The following is a 16,157-nucleotide window of genomic DNA, read 5'->3' on the forward strand; positions in this document are numbered from 1 at the left end:
TATTTGCCATGTTGGCATATTGCAGAGTTTTCCTAAGGAAATTTTGGATCGCTTTCTGCAAAGTGTTTATTTTACTATTTCCACCTCTACTTAGAGCGGCAATAGTTTCACTCTAAATAACATTACTGATTCACATTTACAAGAAATAAATTTCGGGACTCCAGAATATCGAAAAAAGAATCAGAGATTTCTACGAAATAATAATAACAATCCAGTCCGTATTAATTTTGTTATTAATACAGTGAAAATATAATTATAGCAAAAGTATAATCACATAATCATTTTATATCTGGATTTTGTTGAAACCCTCGATATGTTTATATTCAATATCACGTGTGTAAAACCTGGTCATTTTAATGCTTGTCCTGGATTCTTTCTAACATTTCCCTTGAGATATTTTCCACAGCAGCAAGTAAGAGCTTGAATGACAAGGTGATAAAAATATAATGCGGAGACTAGGAAAGTCAGCAGACTAAACCTTCTCTTTCATTCCAAAACTTGCATTCACCTGAAAGAAAACTGAACTCTCACAGAATTATTATTATTATTATTATTATTATTATTATTGTTGTTGTTGTTGTTGTTGTTGTTGTTATACGGACATCTCCATAGAGTCCGGAGACTCATCTTGGGAGACCCAAACGATGTACACATTATATATCATACTTGAACTCATTGACAAACGAAGCACTCACAACTGACTCTGGAAATGCATTTCGCTTGTTCACCAATCTCCAATCAAAAATGTCTCCACCCCTTGTTAACTACATTCTTATTCAATTTTCAGGGATGACTTCTTGTTCTTTTGCCTCTAGCCAACTTCTGAAGTATTTTCCTTGCATTAATCCTACAAAACTATTTTAGTAACTTAATGGTTTCTATTTTTCCGCCTCTTTTCAGCCTATCAACCAACCTGCAACCCACAAGCTCTCAGTATATATACAGTATATATATATATATATATATATATATATATAAAAGAATGTAATGATCATGATTTCCGTTATCATGTGGAAATTAATTTCAGCAACAAATGGTTATGATTTTCTTTCTTTCTTTCTTTCTTTTTAACTCCCTGTTTTTAAAAACTCTTACTAAAATGTAATTGTCCAAGCATGTAAACGGCGTTAAAACTGTTTGTTTAATGCTTTGTCGAAAATGTATCATAAATGACCATTTGATTGATTAAATAATCATCGAATTCTTGATAAAGATAAGTATATTATCTTTATAAAGAAACAGTTACAAAAATTCAGTTTGGATGAAATGTGTTTAAATAAAGTGATTTGGGTAAAACATTTGATAAAATCAATAACAAATTGTCCACACCTACTCCAAGTTATAACTGTGATTCGTCGAGACAGTTTGGAGATAAGTATGTTTACATGATCAAGCAGTAAGCGACATTAACGAACCAGAACAAAGTTCGCAATCGTATGTACCTCTATCTTTTTTGATGGCATAATAATGCACCGTATAGTTCTTTACTTAAAATGACACGAACATAAAACTGGGCTGTTTAAAAACTCTTCTAAATAGCATAAATGTAAACTAGGTGCTATTTTGTTATAAAAACAAACTTTACAAGATGTCGCTTTCCGTGATAGTAATGGCGCTAGGCTTCGCATCTTTATTCCATGTTAGAGGTGAGTGCTCGAGATAAGAAAAGTCGCATAAATATAAAACTGACATAATATTCTTGTGAAACGGTCTGTGTAAATAGCTGTAGAGATATTCGCCATCTCTGAAACAGTCAGAATGGCATAATTTTCAATTAAATAGCGTTTCGCTTGTGGTATTTATAGCCAACATACTTATAAATGTAAAACAATTTTAGACATGCGCAATTAATTTTAAGTTGCAAGCGTTTTACTAACTGTACTTCGTAAACATGAGATTTGCAGCCATTGTCCGTATGACAATATCTTCTTTGCGAGTGTGTTTGTTATGCGATTCTGATTTATGTTTTAATGCTGCAGGATAATAATAAAATAAATGTCTTTCATGATTTATTTCAGATTATATGCTGTTTTTCTTATTTCAGAAGAATGTATTTTACTTTATTTTTAATACCGCTTTATCTCGGTCTACCATGTTCGACGTCTTCTCTCTCTTTATATATATATATATATATATATATATATATATATATATATATATATATTTTTTTTTTTTTTTTTTGAAGCGAATTTAAAATTAGAAGAAATAAATAACAATGGAAAACTTACAATAATTTCGTATAAATAACTGCACATAAGGTTTTTGTTGTTATTTATTCATTCTGATTATTAATCTAGTTAATACTTTTAATTATTAAAAGGGTTTTATAGGATACACAGAAGACTTTTTTCAATACATGGCAAGAAGGGGGAGAACAAGGGATCACTAGTAGAAGTTGTGTAAGGGTGTGATTAGCATGGGTGTTAGGACTAGTTTTTGCTTTGAGGGCAGTGAGTGGGGAATGGGCTACTAGAGGTGGTTGTGTGAGTGTTTGATCAGTGAATGGGTTTAAGGAATGGTATGATAGATAGTGTGTGAATGATTGCTAGTGTGTGAACAATGGATCTCCCAAGATAAATCTTCTGACTCCATGGAGATACCTGTATTATAATAATAATAATAATAATAATAATAATAATAATAAAGGGACTTTAAATATGCTGTTAGTTATTCACAGAATCATCTGCCGGTGTGTGCATGTGTGTGTGTGTGTGTCTTAGACGCGTCAGCCATATTTTAAAACACACACACACACGAGACCGGTTTACTATGCCTGTTAGCTGTGTGTTCTTGTAAGAGCAGTTTTGCTTGTTTGGGCGAAGTGAAAAAAAAAATTACAGGAGGAAAAATAACCTTGCCAACTCCTTATGAGATCGGCCTGAATAGCTCACCTACGATTGAAAGTCTTTATAAAAGTTCTTCGCATCCTAGACAAGATTCGAAAACTCCCCTTTTTCAACTAAATGGAGTCGTCGGTTCGCTAGCGCACGTGTGTGTATCATTATAAATATATTAGAAAGGGCAAGATTAAGACAAGGCTGTGATTTGTAGAAAAAGTTTGAAAACACTTGCATTTCATTCAACCTTTTGTAGCCGAGACTGCAGATAATTATTTTAAATTATATATAAAGCATAATCGAAATTATTTAAACTATTTTCTAAATCTAAATTATTTTCTCTAATCGGTGCTGGTCTAAGAGTACCATTCCTGAAATACTAAATTATATAATGTTATTTCTATTTAAATCCTTAAAAACTACCGAAGAATTTGTGTTGAAAATGAAAGAATTCGTTTCACTCTCCTACACTTTTAAAACCTTTTTTTTTCCAAGGAGCATTTCCCAAGGATTTCCTCAATCTATAAACATCTCCATGAGAAGCGAATTTTACTTCCTTCCCACTCTCCCAAATAAGCCTATGTGTGACCACATCAAAAGTTAGTCTTCTAAATCTCGCAATCTGAAGTTGTATTTTTTAGATTACACAAGTGTGTGACATAATTTACGGATGCCTGTAATTGTAATGGCCATTTTCTCTTTGTTTGCTTTGAAAAATCATCTCAGTTTCCAACGAAGTTGTTTTCAAAAACTGTGTAAGATCCAAACCCTTCCAATTGTGTCCCGGAAGTAATTCAGCAACCAAAAGAGGCCCCGACGGATACTGCATTCCACATGATTCCACACATGTTCAGTGGTATTCGAATCAGGAGAATTAAGCGGCAAATGGAGCACGGAATCCTTGAATATGCTCTTCGAACCATGCTTGCATAGTTCGAGCCTAGTGACATGGCGCGTTGTCTTGCTGGATGAGTCCAGATCCATGCTGTCACCATGTAATGAATACCTACTCCGAAACAATCTCAGGTAAGAATTAGCATCAAAGTGTGTTTGGGGGGGGGGGGGGTAGGAGATCCCACTCACGTTCATGGAAACAATCCTCATACCAAGACACCTAAGAAAACGCCTTGGTTCAAATCCCATTTAGGAAGTGACAAACTTTTATAAGAGCTTTTCAAGTAAGGCGAGTTACTGATACAGAGAATAGGACTATTTTCCAGAAAAGTGGGATTTTTCATCCTTCAAAACAGGTGCACCACCCAGAAGTGCACTGGCAAAAACAGACATAATTCGCTGTCCTCAAGCCTTAGTCATTCAATGAATGCAAAAGTAACTTCTCAGTAATATGACAGTAATGCATGCAATTTCCACTCCCTATTTATGGATTGAATTGTAAAAAAAAAAAAAATCAGCTAACGCCTATTTGGTCCCGTATAGGGAGTAGGCGAGGCCGTTTACCCTATCTAACGTTAGGAGACTGAGTGGGCAGTTCAATCTCCACTGGTAGCCAATCAGAGAGATAGCTGGCCCAAGGCTATCACTGATTCATCGGTACGCAGTGACAAAGGCGGCAAGCTAGTGTCGCCATTTCGTGGTCCCTAACACAATATTTTTTTTAATGTCTGAAAATAGTGTGGGTTCGACGGTCGATTTTCTTGAGTTTACGGGACGAAAAACCCGAGTTTCCGGGAAAAAAAACCCGCTAGCCCGTGCCAGAGATCGACTAACTCGGGAACCGGTCGAAAAAAGGCTTAGAAAAATTTCCTCTAGTCGGTGACTAGATTTGAACCACCAAATCCTTTCTTCGTACAGTTAAGCGCCGTAGAGTGCAAACACCACTTCTACTGAGCTACACAGGCGCTTGGATTGAATTGTATGACTCCTTAATTTCGGTTCCCAGATTTTCTCCTCGTAGATCAGGTTTCCAATATTTTAATCCTTATCCAGATTCTAGCCAGGAAACACTAACATATATTTAGATCCACCTTATTTTTATACCAGGATTCGATTCTGTATTCAGGTCACCCGCAGCGAGCCCATTATACGTTCTGGTGTTCTTGTCTGCGTTTTTTCACACTGACTTGTGTTTTTGGGGACGAAAAACCTGAGTTATCCCGGCATTTTATTGGGAATAAAAGTGTAGAATAAAAAGCCCTTTTAATTCTGAAAAAATGTTCTTCATGTCAGTGACTAGAATCGATTTTCAGCATCTGTATATTTTGTTCATGTTGAGTCTGTAGTCTTAACGATCTGCAATTTATTGATAATACTATATTATTCTTAGAAAAGGAATTCGAAGAATTTTAAGCATGAGTAATTGTACAGATTACTTCCTGCTTCTCTAAGCCACGTTAATAGTTACATTTGAAGGCATAGTTCTTATCTGTGGATATCCAAATATTTCCCAATAAAATCATGCAATGACAGAACAAAGTTCGCAACAGTAGATACCTGTCTGCTCAATTGCAACATAATGAAACATGAAAGGAAAAAAAATCGCTCGCAATGATATATTATAAATTTGCGATATGTTTTGAGATATTCTCAATACTATTAAAATTAATGAACTGTTATGCAAACCAAGCAAAAATCGTTCTGATAGATTCAAATGTCATTAAATAAATTACTGTCCTCCATCAAAGGGTATGCACAAAATCAGTGCTTTTAGAATATATTTATTTTTCATTCAAAAATAATAAAATGGCTTTGTAGCTTTCTTCTATTTCATCTTATTTTATATTATGTTCAAAGATAAACTTAAAAGTTGTTTACAAAAGTTGCACTGCTGAACTTTTAACCTATTAATATTAATACGTACTCACTGACTGAAATTCAGCCTCTGTAGCTCAGTCGGTTTCGATTTAGCTCTTTGGTTGGAAAGACCCATTGGAATCACACCGACGAGACGAAGAACTTTTATCAGGACTTCCAATTGAGGACTTTTCAATAGCTGATCTCATACGGATGTTTAACGGTTTTTCCTCCTACGAACTCGCGTTTTCATCTCAGGAAGAGCCTGGAGAACACGCAATTTATACACAGAAATACATATTTGGTATAAGACTTGCCACCTAATCCTAAAATCATGATTACGAATTCAATCTGAGATCGTCGGCCTTAGGAGCCTAAAGTACTACGGACTACTGTTATTACTCATTAAAATTGGACCGCCTGTATAGCTTAGTGGAAGTGACGTGTCACATCCAGGGTGCTAGACTGTGGAGGAAGAGTGTCATAAGTTTAATTCTAGTCGCCGATTATAGGAACTTGTACTAAGCCTTTTTTTCAACCGGTTCCCGAGTTAGTCGATCTCTGCCAAGTGGGTTTTTTCTCCCTGAAGCTCGGGTTTTTCGTTGCGTAACGAGATGGCTACTTTTCAGCCACCTAGTGGCTGACAAGTAGCCATCTCATGCCACCATAGTGGCTGGCTGGTGGAGATTGGAGATTGAGCTTCCCCCTCAGTCTCCGAAAGTTAGATAGGGCTAAAACAGCCTTGCCTACCCCCTATAGGGGAACGAAAGGAGTTACCTGATTTTATTTTATTATTATTTTTTTTAATTATTTGTTTTATTTTATTTATTCGTTATTTTTTTTTTAAATTCAGCAGCATTCTTTTTAGACATAACTGTCATATAAACTAATCTCCTGTAACATATTTAATAAAAATTCATCAAATAAGGCCAAATATTACGTCACGGACAAACATTTGATCTGAATATAAAATGCAAACCAATAAATGATCTATAGGTTGGAAGGGGAAAAACAAGAGTAAAAATATTTGTGGTGGCAAAATAGACCTGCAGAGTCCATTATACTATGCAAAGTTCCTTACGATATAAAAAGCAGGGGATCTAAAATCCGAAAAATAAAATGAATGAATAATCAATAAAAAAATGGCATTTTGCTGTGCTGAGCTCAGTAAAAATTGTCATGATAATTTATGAAATACGTTGATAGGATAATACAAAAAGTGTAAATCGCCAACACAAAAGTCACATTTAGTATTTAGCTGAAGAAATCAAAAGACTGATTTATTTCTATAAAAATATCTATTTTATCCAGGCTGCAGTTACCTCCAATGCTGAGTGGGCGAGCATATTTGTCTTTGTTAGTTTTTGTGTATTGTGGATGTATGTGGTAGTTCCTGTATAACCCTGTGATTCCAGCAATGGTTAGTCGATTGGTAGAGCCTCTGCTACTAATGGCTCTCAAAAAGTTAAGCAAGTTTGAGCGTGGTTAGTAGTTGGAAGGAAATTCGTTCGCTGCTATTGTCACACTCTCCCTTGATGAGTCTTTTGGACTCCCTGGAGGTGTCAAATAATAATAATAACAAATACGTCTGCTTCCCTCTGCTAAGCCATCAGAAGAAAGAACAACCAAGTAAAATTCCTGCCCCCGGTAAACTCCAGTTTTAACCCCACAACTCAAAACAATCAACCTTCGAAATCACTATTTCACTAATATACAGTTTAGAGACCACGAGATGGCAGCAATTTCATGCCGCAATCTCCTACCTGGACGATATGAAGATCATCTGATAGTCTTGAACCAGCTGTTCAAAACATTGGGCAATGATTGGCCAAGGGTGGAGTGGGCTGCCCAGCCAATCAGTCATAAAAAAATTCTTTTGGTTAAATGGCCTCGTCTACACCCTCTGCAAAATAAAAGGAATTAGCTGATTTTTTTTCAAACATTTTTGAGATAGGTAAGCGAAAAATAAATTAATAAATAAATCCGATAAACAGTGGAATTAGCACGCTTCTTAAGAACATTTAGAAGAATATCCCTGTGTAGCATTAGTAGTAAAAGTTGCAGTAATAAACCTAATTCTCTTAAAAACAAGATCATAAGATATTTTTTAATTTTCATGTCTATACATTAGTGTGTGATTGTTGATACAGTTACTCACTCTAGCATTTTGCAATATATAGGTGAAGATATATCATTGCTGTCATGTGACTTCCGTAATGATTTTTGCGGATGGGCTTCTGAATTAAGCAACAGCAAGTGGCAACTACATAAGAGACCAGTACATTTACAAACCTCAGGTCAGTACTTTTTTTTCTCACTTCAATTATTCATAAGTATATATTTTTTCAATGGTAATTTAGAGAAGAAGAAATGAAATTTATGAGCAGAACAACATAGTGTGCAGTCTAGAAATATACATATATATATATATATGTATATATAACACGAAATGTGGGTGATGGATGAGTCAGCCGTTGTTCAGCATTGTCAAAGTCTAACGTATGAAACTGATAATCATTTAAAATTTAGAAAGAAAATCATTTAAATCTGAAGTACTCTATCAGCCAGATGATGAAAATGTCATCAATGTATCTCCACAGATTCATCCCTTGATTCCTATTAAGCGTGCCGTGTGAAAATAAAAGATGATCGCAGTATTATGTTGAGAGCGATGCAGTTTTCTTGTATGCAAGCATACAAGATCGTGGTGTGTTATGGTAAAAATATAAACTAAGCCCAGTTGTCTTCCCTGTCGTTGTTAACGTCTCAGGTATATTCTTTCCATCTTATTTCAAAACTTCCCGAAGTCTGGCCAATGTATGAAAGGCCACAAGAGCATGGAATTATGTATATTCCAGGATGTTTGTAAAAGGGGTTGTTATCTTTAGGAGATCATAGTAACTTTCCTATAAGCCATCCTAATGTCATGAGCTTAGAAGAAACGTGCGATCTTCAGAGAAAGTCTACCAATGTAAAAAATGGAAACTGAATTCCTGTATGAATATCAGGATTTTGCTGTGTAAACGGATTAAAGAATAGTAGTTACTGTATGAGTTTTTTTAAAAAATAATTTGTAGTTCTTCATTAAGTTTCCCCTCGTCATGCGCTCAGAAAAAGGTTTATGAATGATTCGAAATTTTTTGTGGAACAGAGCATAGAAGTTGAATGGAGATAATGACCGATGTTTAAATGAATCTAGAAAGGGTAGTCTTCCTTTGTTTTATAATTCCAAAGTAAATTTAATTTTATAGCGAAATGAGTTGATAGAGGAAAGATAAATCATTTAAATCTGAAGTACTCTATTCCCAGATAATGAAAATGTCGTCAATGTATCTCCACCAGCCTGACAGCTTGAGGTTTGTGGGCATAACATTTTTCAAAACTTTCAATAAATGAATCAATATATTGAAAATTTGTCCATTTCATTTGAAATAATTAGAGTAAAGACAATGATGTTCGAATAGCTGAGAGATATCAGAAATAAACAGATCATCAATAAGCTCTGGCACTTCAGAGACATTGGTGAACAAGGAAACGATATCTAAACTAGCTAGGACGTCCGATGCATGATGTCCAAAAATTTCAGATAGTTTCTGTACAAAGTGTACAGAGGTCTTAATAAAAGAGTCCGTGTGTCGGGTGTGGTTATTTATTAATTTTAAAGGCGCTTGGATGAAAGGCATGTAGATGAGCTAATTCATTCCACTATCGGTCGAAGAGGAATACCGGCCTTGTGAATTTTAGTGCACAGTAAAGTTGAAGGTTAAAAAATACACTAATTTCAACTTTTTTTATCTATAGGCCATAATGAGTACGTTGTGTTGAGTAAACGATCATTGGTCTCTTTATGATTAATCGAAGTAGAGTCGTGATCTAGTGAAGCGTAAGTGGACGAGTCCGAAAGCAATAGCGAAATCTTTGACATGTAGTCAACTGTTTCCACGATAACCGTTATGTTGTCTTTGTCTGCTTTGATGACAATGATTTTCTTTTTCTTGTTCTTCCTTACATTAAATAGAGCTCTTTTTTCTAGATTAGTGATGTTGCTTTTTTTAAGGGTGAGATGAAGAGAGAAGGGCCGCAGTCTTCAGTCTGATATCGTTAACAAAGATTATGGTAGAGAGTTAAAGGATCTTTTCTACGTTGTAAATAAAATCTACCTTAAGAATGTATTTGGGCGTGATTTCAGAGTTAAAACCTTTTTTCAATACAGTAGTTTCAGTGTTTGTTAAGCTGTACTTTGAAATGTTGATTAAAAATTTATCAGCACGCAAGAAGACTGTCGAAGCAAGCGTTTTCTTGTACAGAGCGTTGAACTTTCTGATTTCTCAATTTTTGCAGGATAAAAAAAGTTTTGTTATTAGAAGAGTTGATCGTAAAGCTATCAGCAGAAGCTACTTCACTAGTTGCAATCTGTTATATTTTAAAAGCAATTAGCAATTGCAGTTTACTAATTTTTTACTTGAATTGTGCAGTTCTAATCATTTCTCTGAATCACCCTCAGAAAAATTAGACGGTTCTTTTGACTGTTATTTTATTTGGTAAAAACAACACGCATTAGAACAAAAATAGATATAGTAAGGTCGATCACATGACAGTTAATGCGATTTTGACACGATACACACGAAGAAAATTCACTATAAACTTGGGAGTGCAACAAACCTGCGTTGGATCCCGAAATACGTTTTTGAACGAGATCCCCTCCACCTCTTTCCTAATTACGGAATATTATCTTAACGACAACTTGCCTTCTTACCTTCTCTTGTCCCATTCTCTCTCCTTATATCACTCACTTCCAAACTTAATGAACTTAGACATTGTACCAAGTTATCTTAGTGATTACTCTGACAAAATGTTTTCGTCCACTCATGAGGCAATGACAAGATCGTTAGGAATCAGCAGACAACGCAGTCAGGTTAATTGAGGAAATATTTTCTTCTCTGTTCACCGTTCATTTTTAGAATTACATTTTCGAACGTTGGGTTGTATCTGATTATTTGCAATTTCCATTGCACGAAACAAGCATTGAAAACGGAAAATATTAATCTCCATACGCTAATAGCAGAGGTTATTATTATTATCATGACATTAAAAAGGATCTATTAAGATAATGAATGAATCAGAAATATTTTATAGTGACAAATGAAAAGGATTTCAGTAATATTTATAATAATAAAAATTAAAATGGCTAAAGAAGAACAAAGAAGGCCAGGTGTCGCTACTGTCACTGGCAGTACATAGCTTTGAGATTTGCGACTGGGGAGAAAGAAGTTAATAATAATAATAACAATAATAGGTCTGTCGTTACTATATCGACTGGTGATAGTATCGACTCCTACTATATTTCAACTATATGAAACTACGAGAACAGATCGTATAATATAAATGTAGTGTAGAAATAAGGATATAAAAATAAGAAAAAAAAATTATCATTGAATATGTAAGCCATTGATAGCGTACACACTGTTCCTGGTCGGTTTAAGTATACAAAATAAATGAACGAAGTTTCTCCATCTAACCACATTGTTATCCGTTATTTTGATGTAATTTCAGGTCTTGTCGCATCTGCTATTTCTTCTATATTGTTCTTAATTTCTTTTCTTTTTTTTCTTTTTTATTCTTTCTTTTTCTTTTCCTCTTGTTTCATACCAATTTCGAGCGTTCTCTCGTTCTGGTTTCTTGTAATGCCGATCTTTTTATTATTATTATTTATTTTCTCGCTTGATTTTCTTAGCATATGTCCAAATATCTTTGTCCAATTCTTTCGTGTAAATTTTTTCGTGAAAGTTTTGTACTTGATATTTACTATGGTTTTTCATTTTTCCTTTCATACATACATACATACATACATACAACAACAAAAGGCTTTTAACATTTCTGAAAGAAATGTTCTTCTATTTTTATTTTTCATTTTTTCTTTCTAGAATTACCTCGAGTAAATACCATAAAACAATTTGTGAAATTAGTTCTCCTGTCTTGACTAAATTAGTACGTCTCGCACTTTATTGACAATTTTCTTGAATTCTCTCGTTCGAAGTTACAAAGCTTATCTCGGGAGGGTAAGCTCTGTAACTTCTTAAGGAGATTAATAGAGTCTTCTGGCCGTTTTGCCTGCTTTGTAGAATGAAACATCGGATATTAAGAGACAAATATCCTCTGCCACCCTATGAGACCGACTCAACGTTATCAACTGAGCTACGGGGACCAAAATTAAGTACTAAGTAGGTAACTACAAATATCCCAGAGAATTAAAACTTTCTAAGACAACAACAATGAATGTTGAAAGGGATTTGAAGAAATGATGTTCAGTCGGTATTGTACCCTTTGTTTGGAAAGATCTAGGTTCGAATCCTGTTTACGGACTCGAACCTGGATCTTTCCAACCGAAAGGTACTTCTCAATTAGGAATTAGAACCCAGTTCTTTTCATGTAATTTAGTTAACTCAGATGAAGGCGAAATAGCTGGTCTCATAAGAGACTAAGAAACGTATCCCAGAACACACATTAAGAGGCACGTTACACTCACCTCAGAGCTTTAGTAGCTTTAGTGAAATCATAAGTATCTTCGAGTTGTATGATTTCCATCTTCATCAGATGTTGAACTGTCTCAAGTAAATGTTCAGTTTCCAGCCTTTCGTGAGGGGATTCACAAAAAATATATCCTGAAGGGAATATATCAAGTTCTAATACACTAGGTGTTAACTGCGTATATTCTCTGGCCTGTTTGTTTCGCGGGAGTTGAAATCCTTGGTTTCCAAGCGAATTTTATTCAGGAAAATACGAAAACCGCGAGAAGAAACACATTCATTAACAGATTAGTATTATTATATTCAATTAACAGCGTTCACAATCATAGAATAACAAGAAACATGAAATAGAATAATTAAATCTTTGAATGGCAAATGAGTCCAATTGGAGCCCTTATCCATTCGACTAGATATCGTCGTAAAATGTGAGATGTCCCTAAAAAGTGCATTTTTCTGGAGTTGAGATAGTGTTATATCTGGGAGGCTCAACTTTTCGAGATGTGACTATACTTTTTTTTTAAACACGTTTAAACATTTTATTATGTCTCAGATAAATTACATAGATACAGTAATAATTATAATACATTACAATTGTGAATAACAGATACTTGCAAATTAATATTTTTAAATAATAATTTTTTTTTTTTTTCTGTATAATGTATTATATTTTTTCATTTGGGAGGCATTTCTGATTTCTTCCTCGAAGCTTAGCAGAGCTTATCCGAGGAAGATAATAGATTTTAGATAGCGGTAGTGTCATGGTTATGTTTCTATACTGGTCACAAGCCAGGTATTGATTGTTGGTACATGCTTGGAAGACTTCAACTGCTATTACAGTTTAACTTCTTTTTTTTTTTTTTTTTTGCAAGTAGGGCTGGATTTAGACATGGTGTGTTTGTTTGTGTTCTTGTTGTGATAGTTTTTGAGAGGGGGGGGGGGTTGCCATAGGTTGTGTGTGTGTGCATGCGTGCGTGGGGGAGAGAGAGAGAGAGAGAAACAGGAATTGCTCTAATTTTCATTCTCGCTATGATATTTATATAGCGCCTGTTTCAGCTCTCTGTATGTTCCTAGGTTTCTGTTGTCGAACGGCAGTTTGTTTATCGTGTCAGGTACGTAGTAGTTTCGGGTGGCTTTGCCGTAGTGATTGTTGTACTTATATGTTATGTAGTTTGTTGATTGTGGTCTTGTTATTTGATATGTTGTTCTGGTTAGTCTATAGGTTGGGCTGTAGTAATGCTTTAACGTGACTGTGTAGTGGCATAAGTGTTTCACCTTAAATATTTTGCGTTTTGTCCATGTTTCCTGCATAAGTGTGGGTTGTTCCCAGAATATCAGTTTTACCATTTTATCTTGCAACCATTGTAACCTGTTAAGTGTGTAGTCTGTGCAGAATGCGTATGATGTGATTGCATATCTTAAAATGTTTTCACATAATGCTTTATAGATTAGTATTTTTATGTGGGTTGAGGCAATGTCTTTTAATCTGTTTACTTGCTGTTATCCTAAGCTTGGTATGTAGGTAGTTTGTATGGCTATTCCAACTTTGATCAGCATCGAAGTGAAGTTCGAGATAGCGTGTTGTTTTCACCTGTGTGATGGTTGTGGTTTTAGGTTCTGCGTTTTGTGTATAGGAGGTTGAATGACGGATAGTGAGATATTTAATTTCTATGGGCAAGCTTTGGGGGTTTTTGAATATTATTAGCTTTGTTTTTTCCAGGGTTTATATATATATATGCCGTTTTCAGTTAACTAGTTAGTGATTTGATTGATGTCGTGTTGCATATTTGTGTAAGCGATATTTGCGTTGTTGTGAATGGATACTATGGCCGTGTCGTCTGCATACTGGAAGATTTTACTTTTTAGGAGAAGGCGGCTTATGTCGTGTGTGTATATGTTAAATAGAATGGGAGATAGGATAGCTCCTTGCGGTACTCCACAGGTTACATGTACCTCTTTGCTGTACGCTGATCCTATACGTGTGGTGTGCTTTCTGTTTTTCGTGTATGTATGCTTTAAACCACTGGAGTAGACGACCTCCAATTCCGATATGCGTTAGTTTCGTTAACAAGGTTTTGTGTGTTAGTGTGTCAAATTCTTTTGTTAGGTCAATGAATACCACTAATGTTATTCTATTTTTATCCAATGCAGCGTTTATTAGGTCTGTGAAATCTTCCAGGAGTGTTGCTGTTCGTTTATTTTTTTGAAAGCCATATTGTGTTTTGGGTATGATTTGAAATTTTTCAACGTATGTGGAGAGTTTGTGATGCACGATGCGCTCCATGATTTGGTTGATTACAGAACAACGTGACGATGGGTCTGTAATTACTTATAATGTTTCTTTTTCCATGTTTGTGTATGGGTGTGATTAAGAGGAAATAATACGCTTCTTTCATAGCCTTGGTTGCTTCGACCGTAATTTAAAATTTGATCGGTCCTTTCGCCGTATCCAAGTTTCTTACAAAGTTCCATGTAGTCTATATGTCAGCTTCTTGGAACTCCCTTTCGACTTATCATTTAGCGTTCTCAAGCTCAAGAATGGCCCTTCAAAAAGTGATATCTTTCCGAGATCACTTTTATATTGGCCATTTGAAATGTTTAAGGTTTAATCGGTTTTACTTTTCATTGGCTTCAATGAAAAGGCTTTTAATTGAGCCAATGAAAGTTAGCTTTTGTTTCGTATGCAATATACAATTATCTAAAAACAACAAACGATTAAAATACTGATAATTAAGTGTTTTTAATGCCAATTTAATTTTACTGTTATGTTTCTTCTTCTTCTTCAGAACCTCACGTGTCCATTGCGGCATTCTCACCTACGGTCTCCTTCCTTACAAGCAAGCAGTATTCCGGCTCGCCACTTCTGAACATTACGTTCCTTTATCGCACTACCAGGAACTCTGTTCTCTCACTATCAGTGAACCTGACCACAAGCAACACACTTCTTTGGTCATCGGATTATGACAAGGTGGTCCGAAAGATAAGCATATTCGGTGAGCGGGAGTGGACCACTGTGAGTGTACTAGATCTGTGCAACGCAGTCAATACATCTGAGAAATTCAGTGTGAGTATAGTTTCGAATCCTATGCAACATTTGAATTATTGCATACAGTCCAATAAAAAGTACATCGACTGATGAATTACGTATTTCAAAATGTAACTGCTTTTAATGCGTTTATTGTTTAGATTTTACAGCAGTAGTAACTAAGGCTATGAGGCCAGTATATTCTGTTCGTTAATTGCGTGTGTTCTTCTGGCTGGTTTTGTCGGATGAATAACCGTTCTACCTGTGAATGAAATCGACTAACTCACCTTCAGTTGAAAATCCCCGATAATGATTCGCTTCGCGGATTCCAACCCAGACCTTTCCAACAAAAGGGGCTTCGCCGATACCGACCGAGCTAGGATGGCTCTTGATAAATGCATGAAATATACACTGAGTTAGCTTTACAATAGGAACCCACACCTAATAACTCATTGGTCCACCCTTGTGCAAACACAGCTTACAGACACCTAGGGAACAGATTCCACAAGGTGTCGAACATCCTCCATTCGTTATGTTTTATAACTCAACCCATGTCCGCTGCAGCAACTCCATCAGTTCACGCTCATTCCATGGAGAAGGATCTGCAATTCTCAGACCTAGTTCTAGCCTATCCGGCACATGTTCGGTGGGGTTACAGTCAGGAGAGTTTGGAGGCCAAGGCAATCTGGCGAATTTGTTGTCGTGTTCCTCCAACCACTCAGTAGTTGTACGAGCTCAATGACAAGATCCGTTGTTTTGTTAACTTGGTAACTTTGTGGAAAGAACACTTGCCTGCAAAGTTACCAAGAGTCGGATACAAGTGAAAGGTTAAATCATCCAGGCAAAATATGGATGGGAACAAGAATACAATTTCTTATCAAAAAGGCTGTTCTCATCTCATTTTCTACCTTGCGGTGTCGAGGGTTTATTAAACATCGGACCTCAAACCGTTCACAGGATAAGGTGGTCAGCCATACGCCCCGGTGTATCCCATGTCTGTAGTGCTGAGTTCTCGAGGCT

At 35.6% G+C, this 16,157-nt stretch overlaps 1 protein-coding gene across 2 annotated transcripts in view; it reads left to right on the top strand.

Annotated features, from left to right (window-relative positions):
* The first annotated feature begins 1,406 nt into the window (after nt 1-1,406).
* The window catches only part of LOC150092986 (uncharacterized), a 28,375-nt gene continuing 13,624 nt past the window's right edge, over nt 1,407-16,157 (top strand). For both annotated transcript variants that reach the window (XM_090413814.1, XM_090413815.1), the window contains exons 1-3: nt 1,407-1,646; nt 7,769-7,885; nt 14,899-15,176. In XM_090413814.1, the coding sequence (XP_090269940.1) occupies nt 1,589-1,646; nt 7,769-7,885; nt 14,899-15,176 (453 nt within the window). In that variant the 5' untranslated portion in view covers nt 1,407-1,588. The remainder of the gene's footprint in view (nt 1,647-7,768; nt 7,886-14,898; nt 15,177-16,157) is intronic.

The sequence above is a fragment of the Typopeltis vanoorti genome, chromosome 24, assembly GCF_054136105.1.
Source record: "Typopeltis vanoorti isolate ZY-2024b chromosome 24, IOZ_Tvanoo_1.0, whole genome shotgun sequence".
NCBI classification, from domain to species: Eukaryota; Metazoa; Arthropoda; class Arachnida; order Uropygi; family Thelyphonidae; genus Typopeltis; species Typopeltis vanoorti.